At 27.2% G+C, this 25,240-nt stretch overlaps 2 protein-coding genes across 6 annotated transcripts in view; one reads left to right on the forward strand and one right to left on the reverse strand.

Moving 5' to 3' along the window:
- Nucleotides 1–7,114, reverse strand: part of LOC107450404 (uncharacterized) — a 34,047-nt gene extending 26,933 nt beyond the window's left edge. The window contains exons 1-7 of one of the 3 annotated variants that reach the window (XM_021147014.4): nucleotides 6,828–7,114; nucleotides 3,780–3,849; nucleotides 2,684–2,782; nucleotides 1,992–2,112; nucleotides 1,744–1,841; nucleotides 882–955; nucleotides 295–465 (exon numbers count right to left, since the gene is read on the reverse strand). In XM_021147014.4, coding sequence (XP_021002673.1) covers nucleotides 295–465; nucleotides 882–955; nucleotides 1,744–1,841; nucleotides 1,992–2,112; nucleotides 2,684–2,782; nucleotides 3,780–3,792 — 576 coding nt within the window. In that variant the 5' untranslated portion in view covers nucleotides 3,793–3,849; nucleotides 6,828–7,114. Of the gene's footprint in view, nucleotides 1–294; nucleotides 466–881; nucleotides 956–1,743; nucleotides 1,842–1,991; nucleotides 2,113–2,683; nucleotides 2,783–3,779; nucleotides 3,850–6,645 lie in introns of all 3 variants that reach the window. The other 2 variants (XM_087151084.1, XM_071186882.2) reach the window with 2 other exon arrangements.
- Nucleotides 7,017–25,240, forward strand: part of LOC107445805 (uncharacterized) — a 77,986-nt gene continuing 59,762 nt past the window's right edge. The window contains exons 1-3 of one of the 3 annotated variants that reach the window (XM_087151081.1): nucleotides 7,017–7,181; nucleotides 8,409–8,519; nucleotides 10,390–10,572. In XM_087151081.1, the coding sequence (XP_087007207.1) occupies nucleotides 7,149–7,181; nucleotides 8,409–8,519; nucleotides 10,390–10,572 (327 nt within the window). In that variant the 5' untranslated portion in view covers nucleotides 7,017–7,148. Of the gene's footprint in view, nucleotides 7,182–8,408; nucleotides 8,520–10,389; nucleotides 10,573–19,231; nucleotides 19,333–23,917; nucleotides 24,096–25,240 lie in introns of those variants that run through there. The other 2 variants (XM_087151083.1, XM_087151082.1) reach the window with 2 other exon arrangements.

Raw genomic sequence — 25,240 nt, forward strand, 5'->3', positions numbered from 1 at the left:
TCTCTACTGTAATATCTTTTGGCCGGTTCAAAGAACTTGCCCAACCAACAAGAATCAATGAAAATGTTTAAACTCATTCTTATGTAATAAATCATATTGTTAAGTTTTTATATTCCTTTTCTAATAATATGTTTTAAAAATGAAAAGGTTTCTATTAGAAAATAAAATGAAGTCAAACTTATTTTTAAAAAAAACCTTGTAAATAAATTATATAAATCTTTCAGATCCATCATGAAATACATATACAACAATCAAATAAAAGAAATATTAAAAAGTGAGTACAAATTTACTCACATGGCTATTTAGATGGTACAAAAATTCATTATCTATATTATCTTTAAAATTAACTTTGCCAATGATACGCAATTCTACATACTCTGCGTTTTCACTGTCGATTGGCTGAAGCTGTAGTGCAGTTGAAGTTTTTAAAACTTCGACATACAGAATGTCATATTGCTTGAGAGTCTGAAAGAGAAAAATAAATATTTTGACATAATTTAATGTAATTTTTTCAAAATATTACATTATTACAATTAAGACCTTAATAAAATAGATGATGAAATCAACAAAAAAAATAGTTCATATATTTTGTAACATATGCTTTTTAATTAAATAGGTTACTTGTTTTATTTTAAGTTTAGCTGTTTACATCGCACAAGAATTGCACTGACGAGCTATTGGTGCAGTGTCAAAGTTACTTTCTTTTAACAATGTATGGTGAGCAGGAAAAAAAATTTAATGATCCTGAATATAAGTTAATTCAATAAAAGGATTATTATTCATAAATATATTCAATAAATACTATAATTCAACAAATAATATAAATTCAATAAATATATTAAACTTCTCACACTTAAAAAATAAGAAAACATTACAGTTACCTTTTCAAATTTTGATCTAGCTTCAACATCTTCCTTCAAAAAAGCCTGAATTGGCAAAGTTTTAATTGGAAACTCTGAAAAAAAAAGTTATATTAAAAATTTTAAAATTTTTTCATTAAGAAATGTATTTATCAAGAAATTTTATTCATTAAGAAACAAAAATATATTAATGTCCAATTGAATTTAGTTACACGAACAAAATCAAAAATAGATGCTGCTGTAAATATGAAATAAATATAATATTTTAAAATATTAAAAATATAATATTCTCTGGTTTTTTTTCTCTCCATATGACAGTGTTCATTTATGTGACTCCAAATAAGCCAGAGTTTTGGTTAATGAGTGCCAAATTTATGTTCCTCATAATTTTCTAACAGTAATTAATGTTAAGAAAAACATTTTATACCTACTTCTCATTGTCTTATACTCCTTAATCTGTTATGCCATTTTCTTTTGAATTTGTGCATGTTTTGTAGATTCCCAAGAATAATTTCTAAACACAGCTGTTATTTTCAGCACAGATTGACAGAAATAAGCCATATTAAAGTTTTACTCGATCAAATATAGCCTACTCAAATATATATATAAAAATAAAAAAAAATTGGGTACCATTCAAGATTCATTCTTTTAAGATTTTTCATCTTCTTTAAAGAAGATGCATGTTGCTGAATAGATAAAATAATACTTGGCTGGAATTAAAATAATTAACATTGACTTAAAGCAAGAAGGACAGTTACATATATTTTATTATATGAATATTAAAAGAGTCAGAATGATTGTAGCAGTAAAATTGAGATAATACATATTTGTAAAATAGGTATTTGTTACTAAATTTAGCATATTAAAAAAATTATTTACCTACCATGATTCATACTGAATGGACAAGAAAAATTCTGATATAGCGATATTTTGTCAAAAAATATTTTAGCTGTGTAGTAAGATATACATTCTTCTGGTGATCTAAAAATTAAAATTAATTACAATTAATAAATAAAAATAATAAATTCTTGTAAACAAAAAGACTACACAGTTCCCAATTAATAATTATTTTGTGCAACAAAATACTAACATAAAAAATGACAATTAATAATTAGATTGTAAAAAAAATACCTAAATTTAAGATTCTTATATCTTTGATTATTATGTCTTATTACATCCTTTAAAACTTTAGCATGCTCTTCAGCAACTTTGAAGAAAGTTTCATCATAATCAATTTCTTCTAATCTATGAACTAAATAAAAAAAGTAATAAATTGTAAAATAAAGTGTCAAATAAAATAACTAAAGTTCTATAAGAATACTTATGTATCAATATATCAATATCTATATAACCCCGAGTAAAAAAAGTGTCAGTGATAAATCTAGGGTTAACAGTAGAATCAAATAAGATTTTTTTTTTTAAATTTAAACTGAAAAAAAAATTACACTAAGATAACTCTTTTACATTTAAAAAAAATTCAATTTTTGAAATGTCAGACATCTTGATATGTGGTTCAGTAAAATGTATACGAAACTAAATAGACATAGCTTGTTTTGTAACACTAAATTTAATTTCCATTAAAATTGCATAATATTATGCAAAATGAATGTTTTATTGAATTTCATTCATTATTTGGGTATTTTTTTTATTGTAAAGTGCATAAAAAATTGTTTTAATTTCATGTTTCAGCAAAATTGCTCTAACCCATAATTACTTTAACAAAAACTACATGTTATTTTAAAAAATATACTTATTTGCTTTTGATTTTTCCAACGAGAATAAACACAAAAACTTAATTAAGCAAACTTGTTTCATATACATACAAACTGAATCCAAAAATGGATTGCTTCTTGTCTCAGATAAATATGCCTGTTGAGTTTGGAGAACCAACTCCCTCAGTTTTGATTGACATTGGTTGCTATCTAAACAAATAGACAGAAAAAATTAAAAAAATAAATCATAATAAATGAAAAAAAAAATTATTTTTAGTTATTAAGTGAAATAAGGTTTCTAAAATGGTATTATAATATTCTTTGACAATATTTCACTTTTATACAATGATATTCTATAAAAATAGTTTCTTAAAATTTTCTTACATATTACACATTTCAAAGGAAAAGCAATATTGAGATTTTCTAGACCTCAATTATCTGAATAAACATAAGTTTTTAAATTCATGCATTTTGCTCTTTTCTTTTTATGAATAACCGTAATTCAGTAATATTTTGAACAAAATAAATATTAAGTACTAAAAGACTATGTATTATTGATTATTGCATGTAACTAAAAAATATTTTGTTAGTTAGCAATTTTGTTCATTCTAATTTTGCTAAAGAAATCAGAAATTATAATTAATTTCATTGATTAAATTCTTTTTATTTTTGCGAGAGTAGTTTTGTGTGACCATTATGATTTCCACTTCTGTTAAAAAGAAGTGTTATTTCCATAAGAAAATCATAATGCAAATAGAATCAAGAGAAATCCTTACAGAGCTGGCAAAAAAATATAAATTATTAAGATCAATTTTAAAAAGTAATGAAATCAGCAAACAATTCAGAAATCTTCATACAAACATTTTATTAAAATAAATTAATAAACTCAGTACAACTATCAAAGGTAATAAAAGAAAATATGAAGTTAAAGTAGAAATTTCTTTTTATTACAAAAAACTATAATTTTTATAGTTTTTAGTAATAAAAAGGAAGGGTAAAAATTTAGTTCTTTTTATATTATTAATATTTCATGAAAGATTTGTTTTAAAGTTTTACCAAAAAACAAAAATATTCATCAAACAAAAAGTAATTTGACATAAGTATACATGTAATTACGATGCTAGTGTACACATTTATTTTTATATAAATTTAGACAAACATATTGAGGGGGAAAAAAACTTCCTAATTCAAGAATTTGATTACTTACTTTCAAGTGCCATTTTCAAATTATAATGGTGTTCCAGGAAATAACAAAATGGGTACTTCTAATTAACTACCTAAAATTTTATAAATGCTAGAAGTATTGAATTTAAAAACATCAGTATACAGTAATTTAATTACTAAAATGCAATAAAATATGATATCAAAGTGACACAAAATATGATCTGAACAAAACTATATGGATTGCTAGCTAGATTCAGAAGAGAATTTTTTTTATAACTAATATTTATTATTTGATGCAAATAAATAAAATAATTATAAGAAAACTACTATTTACGTCCTACGCTTAAAAAAAATTTGAAAATCAATAACTAATTTATACGAAAGCAGAGCCAAACAAAGTAAATCATACTTTTAGGCAAAATTTATAACCCTATAATAAAATAAACCCTACTATGCAAAATTTAACTTAAAACATCAAAAGCTGTGCAGTTTAAGTATTTTCTTCAACTGCAAACTCAATTAAATTTAATTAAGTAATTCTTTCAATGAATCTGCAGAAATATTTAACCTTTTATTTTTTATCAAGTGCTTATCAGCTTATAATTATTTCAGCCATATTTTGTTTTTAATTATCTCAAAACATAGTACATGTTAAACAACATTGTTAAATTGTCAAATCAACTAACTTCTAATCTTTTCTTTCTGAATGTTAGAGAAAAATGCAATAATGGCAGAAATTGGAAAACATTTCTTTATATAAAAGAAACTGTCAAGCCTACTACTATAATTCTTTAAAATAAAAATATTTTGAATTTTTAAAATGTAGTCATTTATAATAGATAATAATTCAATTACTATTCTATTGCTTAAATACTAAACACTTCAGTTAAGAAACCCTTTGAATAGAAAATATGTATTCTATTTAGAGGACTGGGCGATACATCGATCCCTAGGAAAATGTGAATGTTACGCAACCATCGCGTATCCTATATTCAGAGTAACAATTTTTCGAAGCATTCGAAATTATTATTATCTCAATAAGTATAAAGTCTCCCGATATGTTGTTGACGCTGATGTCTATATATGCGATGAGGAGAATTGTTCCTAATAGTACATCGATGGTTTTAAGTATTTAAAGAGCACTTCTCCAGATCATGGAAGTCGATGACTGCAAGCTCGCGTGATGAGCATTTTCCTCCAATCGTAAGCTGTGGCGAACATGGTTTACTTTCCCTATGTCAATTGTGACTCATAGTTTTGCTGAAATGATAAATCCTCATGTGATTGAGAAATGAAGCGTTGAATCTCTTAGTTATAGAAATGAGCTTTCTTTTAACTGTGCAAATCCTTTGTTGATTTTTTTTATAATCAATTTAGCTGTTTATTGCTTGTTTTTTTTTGCCATTATTTTGCAAAAACATGTGTAAGTCTATAAATATTTAGAAATAATAATCATTGTTGGAAAACGGGGTGCATAGCCAAATAATTCAACAAAAAATAAGCACCTATTAAGCATTTTTCAAGCACTCAAAAATATTTTTAAGCACTTTAAAAAAATATCAAAATTAGGCAGGGTTTGAAAGATTTTGACAATTGACGGTTTTATCTTGTTTTAACCATCATGTCAAAAAAAAAAAAACCTTTTGGCATTGTTTTTGACAATTGTCAAAAATCATGAAATTTTGAATTATGTAAAACGAATGGCATTTTCAAACGCTATGGACTAACTATAAGCCGAAATAGATTGGGGTTGAATTAATTATGAAAACGTTGAATAGAAAGAACAATGTTAACTGTGTCTTTTTGCATAATTCGAAGCGAAAATTGACATAGTAAAGGAAAAATCTCATTTTGAAAAAGGGATAATTAAGCACTTTTTAAAAACACCCAATGAAAAAAGCACCTTTAAGGGCTTTTAAAAAACGCACATCGAAAATAAGCACTTTTTAAAAACGCTACGCACCCTAGAAAATATAGGAAATGAAATGTTAATTTTAAAAAAAATGCAACAAGCTAAGTACGATTTTCTCATTTTATGTTTATTTTTTAAGGCATTCCTTTTTTTTAAATAAATAAATTATTGTAACTAACTAAATTTAAGAAAAGGGGGTGACTCTTAAGTTACATGCTATTTGATGTTAGTTGTTCCTAGGTTTTAAATTTTTTTCAATTCATCAGCAAAGTTTTTTTTAATTTTTCAGCTTATAAAGAGTTTTATAAATGCTTGCTTAAAGTGCCTTTTAAATTTGATTTAATTTATATAATTACTTATTTAATTACATGAGCTGAGGCATATTAATTTCTACTGCATGCACCCTTCCTGCCTAAGTTGTTCCGCTTCTTTAATTAATATTTATTTACTTCCGTTTTGTTAATGAAGTGATTTATTAATTAATTTTAAAACAAAAATACAATTTACTGTTGATGATTAAATAAAAAAGTGCAAGAATTCAAAATTACGCAATACCAAATGTAAAATATTCAAGCAACGAAACATTGTGATGCCAAAATCTTCATAAACATTCATGTTAGAGAAAGAGAACTTTTATTATAATTTTCAGTTATGTGCAGCAAACATGCAAGCAGAGTTATGTTAATGAAGTGATTTATTAAGTATTTTTAAAACAAAAATACAATTCACTGTTGATGATTAAATAAAAAAGTGCAAGAATTCAAAATTACGCAATATCAAATGTAAAATATTAAAGTAACAAAACATCACTCAGCCTTATCTATTAAAATCATAAACATTCAGGTTAGAGAAAGAGAACTTCTATTATAATTTTTGGTTATGCGCAGCAAAAATGCGAGCAGAGTAAATTGTTAAGCGCACTAATGTTCCTACTTTTGAGCAAAATTCAGTATTATGTCACATCTGTAAATTTTTTCTAATAAAAAAAAAGACATACAAAAAACGGGAATATTTCCATGTCAGTACTTGTTTTTAATTATTATTTTAACAAAAATTCTTTCAAACTTCTCGTTTAAATGGAAAAAAATATCACGAATATAAAAATTTACTTTACTCTCTTGAGTTAATTTTATTGTGAAAGTATTTATTAGAATATAAGAGACATAATAACAATCTTACTTTTGAATTTGTTACAATGGATTTAAACTTAGAGCTTTTTCTGTTTCGTTTTTGAACTCATTTTGGTATTCCAGTTATGGTTACAAAACGAAAGCAGATTATTAAACTAAAAAACTAAAAACGTTAGGTTTGCATAGTCAAAAACACTTCTCAGTTTTAAATCGTTGCCGAATGGACAAATATATTTCTAATGTATCATAATTTTCATCGTAATCCAATCGTGAAAAGTTTTAATCGATATGATCGATATTTAAAAATTTAAATAGAACATGTTTATTTCATGATGTTTATGTTTTTATTCAAGTCCGAATCATCCAAAGAATGGCTGAAAATGTAAACAAAAACTTAGACACTGTAAGTATATATTTTAGCTTGCCACAACTATAGACTGTTAAAATGTATTTTTGTGTTTACAAGTAATAAATTTCAGTTAACTGTCATTTTCAAAGAGAGTAATTGATTTTAATTAAATTGTTGCTCTGCATGAAAAGTTGATATAACCTAAATTTCTTCCTTGGTCCATTAGAATCAGTGACAACATTCTTAAAATTATGCCATAAATTCTATCTATTTCTGTAAAAAAAAAAAATAGTTTTGATTATTTGAAAGTAATTAAAATGTCTGATAAATTTTGTTATGTTTGTGAGAAATTTAATTTTTCTTTTAATATTGATTACTAATTAGAGATTTCCTCTAAAAGATTTGATGTTAAAAATTACAAAAATTTTAATAAAGAATATTTGTTTTATCAACTTATGAACAAACTGTTACATTTTTCAATATTAAAAGAAGTAGCACACACGAAATTAACTGTAATGATATTTAAATCTAAGCAATTTTCAGATTGGATCCTTCTCTAAACTAGTGCCATGGAGGAAATTAAAAAGAAAAAAGAACACAAATGGTTTAAATTTTAAGAGTAAAATATACCCTCAAACTCTATTTACCTTTATAATTTTTTGCAAGTACGAGTATCGAGTGGTAGTGTACATTGGCACCTTGTCATTGTAGTTGGTAAGCCTTAGGATCTGATTAGAAAGTTCTCCCACATCAGACAATGATAAAAACAAATGGTAATGTGAATTTTTATTACAAAATTAAAAGAGTGAACTTATCAACTTCAAAGTTTAATTATTGTGATGAGGAATGATTCTACACTTTGTTTGATGTTAAAATTAAAAAATAAAAATATTTACTTTTCAAACCACTTTTTTTCAAGAAATAAACTTTTTTAAGCTAATTGTTATATTTATTGAATTATGGTGAGCAGAGAGAATTTTTTTTTTTTAGAAATTTTTGAAAGCAGATAGCTAATATTCTGTAAATTCTGTTTAAAGATTGATTGATCTTTTCTTTGAGTTGTTAGAATGTGTAGTGCATTTTTCAAAATCAAATGGGAAATATACGAGAGATATAATTTGCTATTCCAATACTTTAACATTATCTTACACAATTAGATCTAATTTTTAATTTTAAACACAATCTTAAGTTTTTTAGTTCAAACATCTTAATGATGATTTTGAAATTAATCTTAGCCTTAGCATGAACCTAAAAAAAGTTGATTGTAATTTATTATTCTAGAGCTCTGAAAACTTTCTTGAGGAGGAGTTAAATCATTACACTGAATTGTTAATAAGTAGCAGAGAGGAATGTGTCGAAGTTGGAGAGAAATACAAAGATTTGAGTCTACAGGTAAGAAACTTCGTTTATATTTTATTAATCATACCACTTTTAAAAAATTTTGGCTTTTCAAATTTATTTGTTGTTTTATTGACTATAATTAGTTATAACCAAAGATGTAGAGGCTAGTAGCAAGAAATAACTTGGCAAGTGGCAAGAAATAACTTGGTGAAACCTTAAAACTAAAATTAAATATTTTGTTATGATGTGACTTAAATTATTACCACTTAGATTGTTATTGTTCGGTTACGCAACTTACTAGATTTCAAACTGTATGATTTTAAATAATAAAGTACAAAAGTGAAGCAAAATCAATAAAATAGTTTAGTAATGATATATTTAAAAAAATGTCATAATTTTAAGTTTTTGTTTTTAAAAAACTTATACATTTTTATTCAAATTTTAAATGTTGTCCTTTAATTTTAAATGTTTAAAATTATGGGAAAATAATTAAAACTTCTTTTGTGCTATTATTGCTAAGTTAAACAAAAAAAAGTAATTAATAATATTATGTATATAGAGAGAGAGAGAAAGTTTTTTTTTTAAATATGTTTGTCTAAATGAGGTTTATAATTATGTGCAAAAATTTTTTTATTTGCTTAAATAGTTCTAGGAATATGTAGAAAGTAAACTTAACAGCAATCTTGGGACCACTCTCCTGTTTACACTATTAGAACCACATTTTCCAAATTGCCGTTGTCCCCATATTTTGAGAGTCAAAAATCCAAATTGATAGAAAACAGAAGTATTCATTCAATAAAAGTGTAATTTTAAATATTGTTTTGTAATTTTAAATATTGTCTGCACTAATTAATTTGCATATTTAAATTTAATCCCTGGAACTATTCAGTTTGTATCCTAGAATTTTTATTCTCTAATTTTTTTAAAGAGTTTTGTATATACATATATGTAATCACACGAATTATAGATGATTATATGCAGTATTGTAATATTATATCAAATATTATATCAAAATTTTTTTACAGTCTTAGAATTTTTAAAAAGTTTTAGAATTATTACTTTACTATAGCTTTAGAATTATTTGACATAGAAGGCTAAATTTTGTTCAATTTATTTAATTTTTTTTAATGGCAATTCATAAGATATTTAACTTTTTCTAAACAATTTAAAAAAAAAAAACAATTTTTTCTAAAAAAAAAAAATTAAAATTTAACAAAACTCCGATTGAAATCTTTTATTAAAAAAAATACTTTTAGTTTTACATGAGTCATGTAGTCATCAGGCAATTTGTTTAAAACCAAAACTGCTCTTTAAATGGCATGCTGTAATTTTGCTTTTACTACCTGATTTATCACTGTTAAAATCAAAAAGAATTTCTTTTTTTCTTTGCAATCCTATAGAATGGTATCTTGAAATTCAGCACAAACATATCTAAAAAAGAGTTAAATAAATTTTTTTTTTCAAAAATATTTTAATTTTGTGTTTTTTAAAAATTTAAATTTAAAATTTTTACAAGAAATTTATTTTTTGAAATAAATTAGCTGTGCTATATATCTTATGAATTGCCTTTAAACCTGAAATAAATAAGCACAGAACTTAGCACACTTTGTCAAACAGTTTGAAAATTATAGCTGTTGAAAAATTATAAAAAATAATTGAATTTTCAAAATTTCAATAATCTATAACTCAGAAACAAATGTGTAAAAATATGAAACCTGGTATTTTTCATGTTAAAAGCAGGTTTTACAAGCATGCTAAAAATCATTAAAGTTTGAATTGTTGACCAAAAAAAAAAAAAACATTTTTTTATTGGTTAATTAATATGATGGATTTACCCATTAATAACCATAAATTAATGTTAGAAACATAATATTGCCATGAATGATTTTGTCTTCTATACTAAATTCTCAACATTTTCTAGGTAAAAAACTTAATCGGAAGTCAGGATGTTTCATCTGATGATTCAATTAGCAGTGAACATGGCCCATCCAAAGAAATCCGCTCTGATTTTGAAGAGTACCTGTCAAAATATGAAAATCGTATTTCTGCATATAAAATAAATCAAGAACATCAAGCAAAAATCGTTAGAGAATTGCAGAGCAATGTAAGTGTACTTAAATAATTACTTTTCTTTAATCTGTTAACATGTTAATGGTAAAAAATTAACTGTTCAATAAGGTTTAAATTTATATTTCATTGTGGACATTTGTTCAGTGTTTCATTATAATATTTATAGACAAATGATGATTTGTATCATTTTGTTATTTCTGTTTGTATGAAGGATTTCATTGAAATTGTGTGTGTTGATTACAATACATTTAATAATTTTTTAGACATCAATCTTTCTGTCGTTTTTTTTAAATTTATTTTTTTGTTATAAGTAAAAGCAATTCAGTAAAGCATTACAATTATTTCAAAGCTTTAGAATTGTAGTTATCAAAGACTGGTATTTGTTTTATAATTATAGGAACATCATTTTCAGTGCCAAAATGCAAATTAAAGAGAGATGTTAACAAATAAAATAACTTGCAAACAAATTAAATATTGTGATGCCCTGTGGCCAAATCGCGACGACACGGCAACATTGCCGCAGAACATAACAGAATTCTTGCCAAAAGATTTTTTTTTTTTGAAAAGTAAAAAATTTTAGTTTTCTTTTCTAAAGAATTGTATACTTTATACTTAAAATATGAAATTTATACTTAATATTTGAAATTTATACTTAATATTTGAATCATGCTTCGCTTAAAATTTGAATCTTCGATAAACACTTTTTGATGCGCTTAATTTACTCCTATAGTATCCTAAATTTGTATAATGTTTTGATTGTATTTTTGGCAGTTATTGATATTGATTTTCACAAAGTTTATAAATATCCCGATGTATTTCAAACAATATGTAAAATTCAAATCAGACATTGAGTATTTACTTAAGGCAATAATTCTATCCAATTTTTGGCAGTTATTGCTAGTTATATTTTTTATACAATATTATTTATTACCACAACCTTATCTCGAAACAAAACATGCATTTGAGGAGAACGATTCGCGTGATTTCGGCGCCAATCTTTTTTTCGGCGATTACTACTACAGATTTCATGATTTTTAAGTAATTTTTTGCTGTGATTCTTTACAAAATGCAAAGAAGGAAATAATTTGTGCTTCGCTCTCTCTAATATCACCTATAATATTAGAGTAAAAAATTATGTGTTCAATTAAAAAAAATTATATAGTTTCTTTTTTGTAAACACAGCACTTTTGTTATTTTAAATTAGTAACATATATCTTTGCTATTATTAAAAGAGTCTTGCAGAAAGATATTAGTGTTAGAGAGTTTTTTCGCAGATAGCTCGAAAAAATTCTGCCTCAGGGTTCTGAAGCAGAGTCTTAGTATGGGTGGGGCTCTGGCAGAGGATGTTATTTTAAATATTTGAATTCAACTTGTGCAGTCTTTCTTATACTATTTAGGTTTTATTCAAGTCTAATATTTATTGCTCAAGTAATAAGAGATTGCTGATTTTATATTTTTATTTAAATTGAATTATTTTCCCAACTTATTTTAACTGTTCAACTGTAGTTGAACCGCTGACCCAATTTTGGGTTTAGGTCTACTAATGTTCATCTCTGTAGCCTTGAATTTTGAACCCAATCCAAAAGACAAAGGAACTCCTGTAGCAAGTATTGGGAGGAATCTTTGATGGAACTAACCCACATTTGCGTTACATGGAGAGGGAAACCACAAAAATAAAACGCACAGTTAGCCTGGCAGCAAGGGTTCTCTAAACCCATGATCCGCCTACCACTGAGGATATTTTTTACATCAGCACTGTGGTAGATGTGAGTTGGGTGCAGAATTCGTATCAACCAGCCATTGTTGAGATTCGAACCTGGTTCACCTCATTGGAAGGCGAACAGCCTATCCCTTGAGCCATCACGGCTCTTCCAAACTTGTTTCAAAAACAGCAACAGCCAATGGTTTATTATTTAGTAAAGCTTACCTATAATAATTATGGTGAGTGTTATACATGATTATAAATAACCTGTGTTTCATATTTAATTAAAAATAATAATCTATTTGGTATTTCTGATGTTGGCATCCATTTTTATCGTTAATTAATATCAACAACAGAAGTAATTAGTATTAATTCATATATCAATGAATACATAAGTATTTTACTTCCTTTTTTCCTTTCCTTCTTATTTTACCTATGTATATGACCTGTTTAATCACCTGATCTCTATAGAAATTAATATTCATACTCTTCAAAATAAAGAATTACTTCCATTTAGATATTATTCTATTTTTTTTTATTTAAGCTGCCAAAAACTACCAATGATATAGTGTAGAAACTCTTACCCATTCAATGTTACTTTAAATTATTTATTTAAAATCCTATATATTTTTCCATTTTTCTGCATAATATTTTCTTGAGTGTTTAAAATCTTATAACAATAAACATAAAATCTGCTTATTAAATTTTTAATCTGGTTTCAACATAGCATGAATAGTTTCTAAGGAAAAAGGGTTGTCACTCATAAGCTGATAAAAGTGCAAAGATTCAGCAAAGTTTTTTTTTTTTCATTCGAATATTACATAAGCAGCCAACAAGGGAGTTTGTAATTTGCTTATTTTCATTGACAAAATGGTGGGTGGTTTAAGGTAAAATTAGGAAATTTTGCTTCTAGCCAGTAGCCATTTGTATTAATTTTAACAATGACCTCTTTTTCAAAAATTGAAAATTGTAATGGATTAAAAAGAAACTGTTAATGTTAATAATGTGAGGCATTTTTTCTGAAGCAATTATAAAAATATGATCAACATTAGAATGTTAGTTTCTAGTACAAAGAACAATTTTAAGTAACTATCAGAAAAAGTAATTTTCAGAATATTATAAAATATTCATAATTACTCCAATTTATTAAATAATAATAATAATTAAATGCATAAAAGGGGGCTAATCAGGTGGCAAATTTGAGACAGTTTTTAAATTGTAACTTGTTATATTGTTAATAACTTGATAGGTGGCGACTGTTTGTTTTGCCCTGTAGAGGATGAGTATGAGTAATGCTTGCATAAGATATTAGAATCTTCCTATTTTCATTTTTTTAAATGCAAAAAAAAAGAAAGAAAACTAAATAAATAAATTTTAAAAAAATCATATTGGTATTGCAACTTTTTTATGTAAGCATGGATGAGGGTTTGTGATTTACTTATTCTTTCTAACAAAAACAGATGATTAGTCTAAAATTGGCAAAAACTTATTTGCATAATATTTGAATGGATCCTTATTATTCATTCCAACTATAGTATATCGTCTAACTATATAGTTGGACTTTCATATTTTAGAATTTTTTCTGATAAAACCATTCAGCCATGTTCCTTAGCCAGTAATTTAGCCAAATATCAAAAGTATTCACCAATTTTCGAAAGTCTGCCAAATGCAAATCTTGATTAATTTTTTTCCTCATAGAGAGCTATTTTACGGTAGTTTGTTTCAAGCTTATATTATTTGGACCCAATTTTAATTGATTATGCGGTACATTTACTGAAAATTACTGTAATCAAATAATAAATTACGTATTTTTCTTTCAAGTAGAAAAAATCATTAGCCAAAACACAATTTTCTTTGCCAAATTTACGATTTTATCACATTTGGCGAGGTGGCCTTGCTTAGCCACTGACCTAAGTTACCCTTTATTGATTCTTGCCATTGTGGACAAATTCATTTCTTTTTTTAAATTTCAAGTCTGGAAACATCTAGTTTCTCACGCTGCCCTCACCACATCTATTTTTACCTCCCTTTCGCTTGATTATCTTGTTCAAGCTTATTCCTTCTAATCTTATTTCACCCGAGCTCATTCTCATATTGTCATTTCAACTCCTTTTTTTCCCTCTATAACTTGTTTAATATTTAATTCTATGTATCTGTGTTTCCCTCTTTTATTCTATGTTTTGACACTGAAAAAGTTCTTCATCATAGACAAACAAAGTGCAGGAAATCAGAAAATCGGCTTAAAACCGGAAAAACTCAGGGGGAAATATCTCTTGAATTGTTATTTTTACCTTCCACATTTATTATTGCAAGGATAAAGTTTGCCCATCTATTCCACCTCTTTTCTATTATAGATTGTCAGATCTATGAAGTATTTGATTTGTTGCCTGTGCTCAAATTTTGTGTACTATACATGAAAGATTAATTGACTAAAATATGTTAGGTTTAATGTTTCCTTGAAGCTAGTGTTCAGATTCTTGGCCTGTGTGATAATAATTGACACTTGATTTAAATTACTTGATTTAAATCATGATTAAAATCACAATTTATGTAACTTGATTTTTTTTAAACACTTTTAAATTAAGCGTAAATATTTTTATAAAGTTTTATTTCATTGATAATGTAAGTTAGTAAAAAAAAATAATAAAAGGGAAATGTATTTAAATTATTATATTTCAAAATAGAGTGGTGGTGGCTCAGGGGATCGGGCGCTCAAATTCAGGTTCAAATCCCAGCAATGGCTGGTCGATACCGGTTCCACACCCGGCTCAGGGTGACCGCAATGCTGGCGCGAAATATCCTCAGTGGTGAATGGTTAGTGTCCCCTTGCTGTCAGACTAACTATGAGAGGTTTTCATGGCTTTTCTCTCCATGTAATGCAAATGCAGTTTAGTTCTATCAAAAAGTCCTCCACAAAAGCAAATTTTTCTCAATGCTTGATCCAGGAGTTCCCTTTTCTTCTGGATTGGGCTCAAAATTACAAGACAGTTGAAAATCGGTAGTCATAAATTCAAAATTGGGTCCGACCAGTGTTTTCACTACAGAGCGAGAACGCGAGAATCTCGCATATTTTTTTTCTTTTCTCGCAATAAAAAATTATAAACGCGAGAAGTTCGCGCACTCTATTAATCAATTTCAAAATGCGCGAATTTTGGAAAAAAATTTCGTCTTTCGCCATTTTGAATAAAATCCGTTTCACTTTTCCGAACCCTTTCAGAGCACATTTCTCTGCAACCATGTGTTCACCGTAGGTAAGGTATCTTCATGTAAGTCGTTTACATTTTTTGTGCATGAATGTAAGATGAACAAATACCTTGTTAAGGCGACATCTTCTACTCCGTAGCGAACAAATGAAAATGAAACAAATGTCCGTAGAAACGGTCAAAACGAAACAAATACGGATATTTTTTAACCAAATAAATATAATAGCTGTTGAAAAAGTAGATATAGAACATTTTCCATATGATGATGCAGCAAAAATATTCAATTAGAAGATTTTAAAAATGTATTGTAATTAAAGAAATAATTTTTTTTCCAAATCTATTCGTGTTTTTTTAATTTGTAGAAATCTCACTTAACTTTTTGAAATCTCACCCTGTTTTTGAGAAAGGGTGAGAAATTCTCTCCCATTTTTTTCTGTAATGAAAACACTGCCGGTCAGTTGTTCAACAACAGTTATTTTAAGTAATATAAAACATATTTCATAATAAACTTATGAAAGAAAGAGAAAGTAAAAGCAGATGACAGTAGCTAGAAATTTTTAAATTATAATTTTCCGTTTGATGAATATTAAATAATTTGCTTTTAATTAAAATATTTCCATTATATTCATTTAGTTTTGCATTTATTTAAATGCAAATGCTTTTAAAACTTATTAAATATGTAGTAAATGTATATCAATAATGAAAAAAGACTTTTTTGTCGAGAGAAACTTAAAATATTTTTTTTTTTACATTAATGTATTTTGATTTGAACTAATTTACTCTTCATCTAATATCTAACTCACAAGTCGCCTGTCTTTAAAATTCTATGATGTTTAGCTTAAACAGAAGTTCGTTAAGTTTTTTTAATAGTGTAGAACAAAAATAACAATGATTTTAATTTCTCAGTGATTAAGTAATTTTAAACATTTTAATTGGAAATGTTAACTATTTTAGCTGCATTATTATTTTGAAATAATATTAATTATTATTAATACATTTTATCAAGCATTAAATTTTTTTAACATGAAAATTTTTTTTCAAAAGAAGTCTGTAAATGAAAAAAAAATCTAATTCAAATCAAATAAATCTATTTTTTTTTTATCATGATTTTTACTAATTCTGAATATACTTAAATTACTCTTGATAGAAAGAAAATTTATAATATTTATTATAAATCATGGATTACTTTGCGAGGTACTTTTTTATAGGATCTATGAGTACAAGATTCGTGAAAAAATAAATCTTATTAACCTATGAAAGTAAAATATTCTAATTTTGAACAATGTTTTAAAATTATTAAATTAAAAAATTTATAGCCTGGTTGGTAGGTCACTCATGTCCACGAGGTCGTGAGTTCAACCCCCGCCGTCTGAAGACTCCCCGTGTACAAAATGGTGACTGATGCACGCTAACTCTGTCAGGGTCACTAAGTCTTCCAAGTTGCCATAAAAAAAAATCAATACCTCAGGAGGTACTTGATCGGATATTGATCGCGCTCTGGTTCTGGTCAAAATTGCGATTTGCTGATGGATGGATGATGTGAGAATGTGTAAAACAAGCTGAGACGTATGTGTGGCTAAATTCAAAATTTTGGCCAAAGATGGCGCCACTTGAAAACAAGAAGTCAGAAACAGAAGTTTGTCAGTATTGACTTCTGGCATACGACATGAACAACGTTTTTGTGTCATTTTGAAACTTAAGTTTTGCTATTAAATATTATAATAACATATGTGTAATAATATACACTTAACTATTAAATTATCGTTATTTAAGTTACATATAAATTAATTGAAAGATTATTTAATACTTCAGATTAGGTTATTGAGCCATTTGAGTTCTTGTACATGAAGATCATGAGATCAAAAGTTATTCAGGATCTTCACTTTTTTATTTAGCTCACTGTGCATTTAATAAACATACTCCCCCCCCCCAAATGGTTTCGGGTTATTGACCATTAAAATATGGGAAGTAGTCGCAATTTAGAAAATATGGTCCCAATAGTTAGGTCAGGAGAACTGTCGAAAGTTTGTTCATTTTACTTTCTTGTTAATTTTACTTTCAGCTTATGTCGCCATATCTCGTGAACTTTTTAAGCGAATCGGAAAATATTATCGGACACAATTACAAAATACTTTTATCCAAAGATATTTCATGCAAAAAATAATATTTAATAATTATTTGTCATTTTTCCATATTTCTTTAACATTAGTCTATATGACGAATCGTGAGGTGTACTAATTTTCACATCATTTTAAAGAACGTAATGCAAAATTTGAGCACAGTGGTCGAATAGCTTCTGCGTTATTAATTTTCTTAAAAGTCATTTGTTTAAAATTTAATTTCTCGAGAATTAGTTAAAAAAAAAAAAGAATTTTAAACCTTACAATTTAAAATTTTTTCGACAATTATTAAATTAAATATTAAAAATAATAAGCAATTATTAAAAAATATTTGTGTAGAATTATCTTTGGATAAACGTATTTTATAATTGTGTGAAAAAAATTATTTCTGATTCGCGTAAAAAGTTATCGCGATATGGTGAAATACGTAAAAACTGAAATTAACATTATGAGATCCAAACTTTGTACCGCTCTTCTGACCATACTATTGCAATCATATTTTCCAGATTTCTGCTACATTTCTTATTTTCATTGGGGGGGGGGGTAATCCGAATTTCTTTATTGCAGAGAAAGTACGTTTGTATTAAAATATCATCTACACTAATTAAGTAACATATATGAGTTCAGGCCTTCGTACTACTAAAATTAAGTCCTCTGATACTTGAAAATCTAGACATTAGATCATAAGTTATTGAGAGTGTTCCATTTTTTATTTCGTGCACTGTACATCACTTTAGTGCACCAAAACTCGCTGCTTTGCCTTCAGACAGGAAATTTCTTTTCCGAAATGTTTCATTTAAGTGTGTTAAGTAAAATTTTGTTCTTATAAATTACTGAATTTATTATTAGGTTCTTAAAAAGAAATTCTGCTAGCGAAAATTTCAGTTTTTATGAATTTTTATTTTGTGTTGTCTTTTGGTGTTCTTTGTTTAAATTTTCATCAATAAACTCTAAATGATTTTCGATAAAACTGAACTTCGGGTTTTGATTGCTATAAACATATTTCACAAGTGTTGCAGAACTTTTTTAATAACCTAATAATTCTATGTTTTTATCTGCAAGTGAACTCGATGATAAGCGATGTAACTGTCGCGCGTATAACGCATAAGAGAAAATAGCTCCCAAGTGTTGGTTTATCTTCTTGACCCTTCGGCAACCTTTACTGTTTTACTGGAGTTTTTTTTTTAAAGTTATTAGCAGATGACCACACAAATCATTGAACAAAAAATAGTTTTCCCATCGACGTTTAAAAATTAAAGAAATTCTTTAATTAATTAGTATGCATCCTACGGCCTTATAAAGGGTTAAGTTAATATTCCACAAACTTTTATATATCTATCTATTTCTACTTAAGATGGCGCAAAAATCAAATTTATCCTGTTCCTCCTAGTTAACTGCAAAAGAAAAAGCGATAATTTTTATTGTAACGAAGTTTGTTTTTTCCCCAGCCAAAATGGGATAAACGTGTAAGTGGAGAGAGCTAAATTTATTTAATTTATCTTGTGTTTGTGCTGGGAAAAAAACGTGAAGATTAAGAGAGAACTAAATATGATGGTAGTTTTGCGTAATCTATATAACGCGATGCTGAGTCATTGTTAGCCAACCAATAATTGTCGTTATTCCTGATTAAAGATTCTGTGGTCACTAAAAAGGCTTTGAACTCGCTTTGATGGTAGAGTAGTTGCACGCGGTGTAAATAACGATCCGTGATTTTGTATAAATAATCTCGAAATGAAAGTTTTAATATTTTTAAAGAAGAACAATAAGTGGTAAGTAATTTTATTTTATTTTATTTAGGGGAATTGTTTTCTATTGAGGAACGAATTTGTGATAATACTTAAAATCTTTTTATGCAATTAAGCACGTGTTGATTTTGAACCACTCAACAAGACAGTTAAATGTAAAAATAATAAACAAATAATATGCAAAGACCCTTTACACAGTGCAAAATTTTATTTTAATAAAACTTGTCTTTCATAGTGTTTCATACTATTTTTAAAAATATTTTTTTCAGCATTTAATGTAACTTAATAATTTTAAAATATCAACTTTAAAATTTTGACTTAAAGTTATAAAAATAAACTGTAACATTGGGGCATGCTTACTTTAGGCAATATATTTTATTAATATCTTTAACTCAACCCAAAAACATCATATAATTTACGATCCAACCTACATATAGTGATGTCCATGAGTAGACATCACCGTAGGTAGTATATATCTAGCTGTAAATGCTACGAAGAGTTTTTCTACTGCTATTCTGAACAAAATAAATCTTAAAAAAATATATTTATGATCAAGGAAAATACAGATTAAATTTACGTATTATAATTATTTTAGAATTCCCTTATTTTAATTAAATAAAGTAACCCGTAATATCTAGAATAAAACTTAAATTATTTAGATTACCACAAACTGTCGCGAGTCAATGTTCAGAGTGCAATAATAATTTTACGAAGAAAGAAAAAAACAACACCTGAATAACTTTTGATTCAATGATCGCACTATGAAATACTAACTTCAACTTTATTGAATAGGCCGACCGGCCTGTGTAGGCCTCATAAAGGTTCTGGGTTCGAATCATGGGCAAAGCATGGATGTTTTTTTAATTCTCTGTACTATCTGCCCTTACTGTGGGAGCAACGTGGGCCCACCTAGTATCAGGGACCGATCAAGACAAATTCTGGCCCAAGGCCCACAAAATTTTCAGGGCCCCTAACAAAATATTTTGAAGTCAAATTTCTGGAGAGTAGTTCTAACTATAAAAAGAATCTATTGAACTGCATGATTCAAGAGAAACATTCTAAAAAATTTTGAAAGTAGACAATTGAAGATTATTTTTCTAAGATAAAGTTTAAACATGTAATTATTAAAGCAAAATATAAAACAACAAAACAATGTTGTATGAAAATAAAAATAGTTTGGTGACCACCAACAATTGAAATAAATGATTTTTGCTTAAGTCACTGATTAGCTGAATTATTTTAAAGATTGCAGCCTTCCATATTTGTTAAGTTCTTGTTGACACTAATTATTTATAAGTGACTTTGCGAATATGCATTTCAGTTGCTTAAGCCATTGGAGTAAAGATTGCACCAATTAAAATTCAGCTGTACTTTCGAAATTGATTAGTGCAATGTTTACACGAGTTTGGTTTATCACAATATAAGGAAAATTTGAAATAAAAAATGCCGTTTTTGAGATAAACTGTTTCTTTCAGTATTTTTTTAATGAAATATTGTGGATTTTTTACTAATTTTTGAGGCCCTCAGAAAGTGTGGGCCCTAGGCCCGTGCCTATTGGGCCTAGGCGATAATCAGGCCCTGCCTAGTATGATGCCCCTGGAAAAGTGGCCTGTATGTCGTAGGTCATTTCCCCAGGGGCACATTAAAAAAAAAAAAATACTTTATTGAATAGAGAGAGACTAATCTTAAATGCTCTAAATAGTGCAGTAAGTATTATGTTTCATGAAATAAAACTCAGAAGCGTAATTTGTCTGAGTTAGGTTACCTTTTCCGTCAACCTATTTAGATTTCTGATCCTCAAAAAACGAGGAGGGGACGGAAATGTCCTAAATCAAGAAAATGCGGCCCCAAAATTGAGCAAGAGAGTTGTCTAAACTTTGGGTCTCTTTAATGTGAATTTCACTTTTTCCGTATCTTTCAAACTGCTTAAATAAAAAAATTTTTAAAAAAATGCGTATTATTATAAAACTCGTTAAAAGATAACCTCATGTAAAATATTTTTTTTTCTTAATTTTTTATTATTTTTCGTTATTAATAGTCAAAACATTTCTGAATTTTTTTTGGTATACAAATTTTTACATAATTTTAAATTGTAATTTTAAAATGGCAAAACTCAAGATTTGTGCGGGATCTGTCGTATATATCTTAAAGAGTAAAAACTTAAAAATGCTACTTTAATCGGTAAAGTAAGCTTTTTGTGTCTGCTTTCGTAACTTAAAATATCACCTGCATATTTAAGACCATCTAATCACAGAGATTGCATATTACTGCGTAAAAATCTGATTTGTGGATCAGATTTATTAAGGTGTTCTGCTTTTTTTCCTCTTTTCTTTATTTTATTCTCATACTTCCTCTTTATTTTATTTTGCGTATTGTACGTTACTTCCACAAAGCTGATATTGTCATATTTAGAGAAGACAGTTTTTGCTTACAGATTGTTGACTGTAGCTCTGTACTATAACAAAGACAGAAATATTTAGAACACTAAGTTTTAATCATGACAAGTTTTGGCAAGAAGGAAATGAAATGAATGGCAATTATTTTTGGTATCGTTGATCACTGTGAATGTTTATTTTAATAGTAAATTGTCAAAAAGAGAAATAGGAAAACATTATTTTCAAATGTGCCGCAGGATTTCTAGAATAGCGGAAGAACTTTTCATTTGACAGGAAAAAGATAACTTAACCAGTGGTCCCACACACAGTGCTTTGTAAAAATGCGGGATTTAAGTTGTAAGAAGAGAATGATGTTTATTTTTAGTTTTAAATACTAGAAATTAACAAAAATGAGTTCCTTTGCGACGTTTTCCATTGCTCATTTGCAGAAAGTTGTATTTTCCTTAATTAAAAAAAAAGAAATTTGTAATGTTGAGACTAATAATTATAAACATACCATTCTTCTATCTTTAATAATAGCGTTTTTAGGATGACGTGGAAATATCTCTTCTCGTAATATGTAGTACTCGTTATATTAAGCTTTTACTGTGTTTGATTCTTTTAATAAATAAGAATAAAGCCTCTTTATTTTCAACAAAATATTTTTGAAAGTAAATCATTTCATTCGGAATAAATCTCGGGAGGCTCGCAATCTGTGTAACAGATATTATTTTATTGGCGAACTACATAAGTATTGCGTGACTTAGAACACTAGCTCAGAGATGTTCTCTCATATTTCCCCTTTGTTACACTTCATTATTGAACACTCGGGGATTTCTATTAATAATATATATGCCGCACTGCACACTTCATCCCCTTCTTTTTCTGCGAATCTTTTCATTACATTATACTTTTTTAATTTCTGAAATATTTCCTTGGAAACGCAATACGTTAGCGACAGAGGTATTTATGGTATATACTTGATTGCTGTTCCCCCTTCTTTGTTATTTGGAATATTCTTTTCCCTACAGTGATTTGCTAAAAATGTAAAGGGAGAATTTTTTTTCTTCTTACATTTATAATTTTTTCGCAAAAAAAAAAAAAGATCGACAAAGTTAAAATAAATAAATTTCTTAATGTTCTACTTTCATTAATATCTTTTGAAAATTTCAGATTAGAAGTAAATTAAAATTCCTACTAAATTTAACCCATGAACGGCATTTTCTGCGAGCCTAACTTCAAGCCACAAATAAACAAACGAAGTGTTTGATCGTTTAAATAGCTGCTCGCCAGATTTCATTGCATTATAAAGAAAAGTAATTGATATTCGATTTTTGATTAATAATTGATTTATGTGGATAGTGGCATTTATGTGGATAGTGGCTTAGAATTTAGCATTGCGTCATGGTAAATGTTATTCCTACTAAGTGGAAGTAGTTGTGTTTTTTTTATATTATACCCAATTGAAATCATGAAAACGATTTAACACTCCTTTATTTGCGAAATCGTTTGCTGCTCCGTTGGATCATCAGGGAAAACTCTGAGAATTTCTTTTCAACAAATTTAGTATAAATCCTAATGTGAAAAGATTAAATAAAATATAAATTAAAATTTTAACAATCTGCAGAATTTACAGTTTATTGCTGAAAAATATATTAAAATCCGCCATTTTATAAATTACTTATATCAATAATATTTTCGAATTTGAAATAGAATTTTTCGTTTTATCATTTGTGAAGTAATTCACGACTAGCTCAAATCAGGAACTTGAAGAAAGTTCGTTTATATTGCATAATTCGTATAATTATATTGCATATACGTATTATTATATCGCATATATATTAGTATTATATTAATTCGTATATTATATTGCATGATTCTCTAGCCTAATTCATATTTCCACAAAAACAAGAACCATTATCGATTTAATCATATAATCGAATCATCACCCATAAGTATGAACCTCTGTCCCGCTATATTAACTGTTCCGATGGTAGAAAAACTTTCCACTCAAACTTGAAGCAATGTTTTATTTACCGTTGAAAATGTTTTTTTTATTTTTTATTTCTGATTGTTCTATTTTAAAATATCCATTGTTTCTCTCCTGATCAGCGTATTCTCCCAGAGTGTACGCGTAAATCCTGCACTTTTCGATTGATAGATAAGTGACTATATAGACAGGTGAGGGTGGGAGGGAGGAAGTGTGGGTACCGCGTGTGTGGATGTAGTAACCATGACAACGGAGAACGCGCTGCGGGATGGGGGCGGTTTATTTGTTGACTCCAAAATGCGGAACTCTTTGAAAGCCACATGCTTGTTTAGGAGTCTACTGATCGTATGGAATTCTGTGGATTATGTGTAAGGGATCGAGTGAAATTGTGGGAATGGGAATTTCTCAAAAGACAGCAGCAGGTTATTTGAATTGTCATTTAATATATTTTAAAGTATTCAAACATATTTTTGCAATGTACAGGATAATTTAAAAATTATTTTTGCTAACATTAAAAATTATGAGTGTTAATAATTGACACTTTGTAACATGTAAAACTCTATAAGGTCAACTAAAAAAAAAAATTTTTTTTTCCACCAGTAAATTTTTTAAACGTTAGTTTCATTTACGGAATTTTTTGTACAGTATAAACACTTTATTAGTTATTTCGGTAACTTTATTCACTGAGATTTACATAAAAATACATTTAAAAAGCCAAGTTGGTATTGTTGAAATCTCTTAAATTTAAAAAAAAAATTCAAAATTCATTGATGTAATTTGGAAATATTTTTGCACAGAATTTATTTACATATATCGCCGGTTCAAAATTAAAACACGACACATCTGCAAACGTATTATGCTTGCAGATGTGTCGTTTTAGTTTTGAACCAGCGATATGTTCTGAAGATCGTAATGTTATAATTGCTATACAACAATTATTAATGAAGGCTTTAGCTAGAGAATAAATAGAAGGAGTAGTCATAGAGTGTAAATTTGTAGTAGTTCTGTGTAAAATTATTTGTTGTTTTATTCCCATTTGATTTTGTATTTATTTAAATGCAAATGCTTCTAAATTTCATTGAATATTCATGACAATTGAAGTATTTTATTGTCATTTAAATACATTAACTGTTTTCAAATTTAAACGCTGATAAAAATTTGAAATAATTTTTTTAAAAAATCTTTCTGGTTTAAATTAATTTATTCATCGTTTAATATCGAATTGTCATATCACCCGGGTGTTAAGCTTGAATAAAACGATTAATTTGTAATAATTAATTTATACTAATAACATAACAATTTTAGTTAAAAGTATTAGCACCTTAGTTCTAGTTTGACTCATAAATGTAAAAAAAAAAAAAAAAAATTATGATAATAATGATAATAATAAAATAATAATCTAGAAAATCTGATTTAAAGCAAAAAATCACAATTTTTACTAAAAAATGATGATAAAGTTATTTCATTAATCCGCTCTTCGTTAAGTAGTCAATACATTTGGAACAATTGAGCGCTGTAAGGGGTATCCCCCAAAATTTGGACTACATTTGCCTAGTTAATAATATTT

The sequence above is a fragment of the Parasteatoda tepidariorum genome, chromosome 9 (genome assembly GCF_982258835.1).
Source record: "Parasteatoda tepidariorum strain Cologne lab strain chromosome 9, Ptep-v5.0, whole genome shotgun sequence".
Classification (NCBI taxonomy): domain Eukaryota; kingdom Metazoa; phylum Arthropoda; class Arachnida; order Araneae; family Theridiidae; genus Parasteatoda; species Parasteatoda tepidariorum.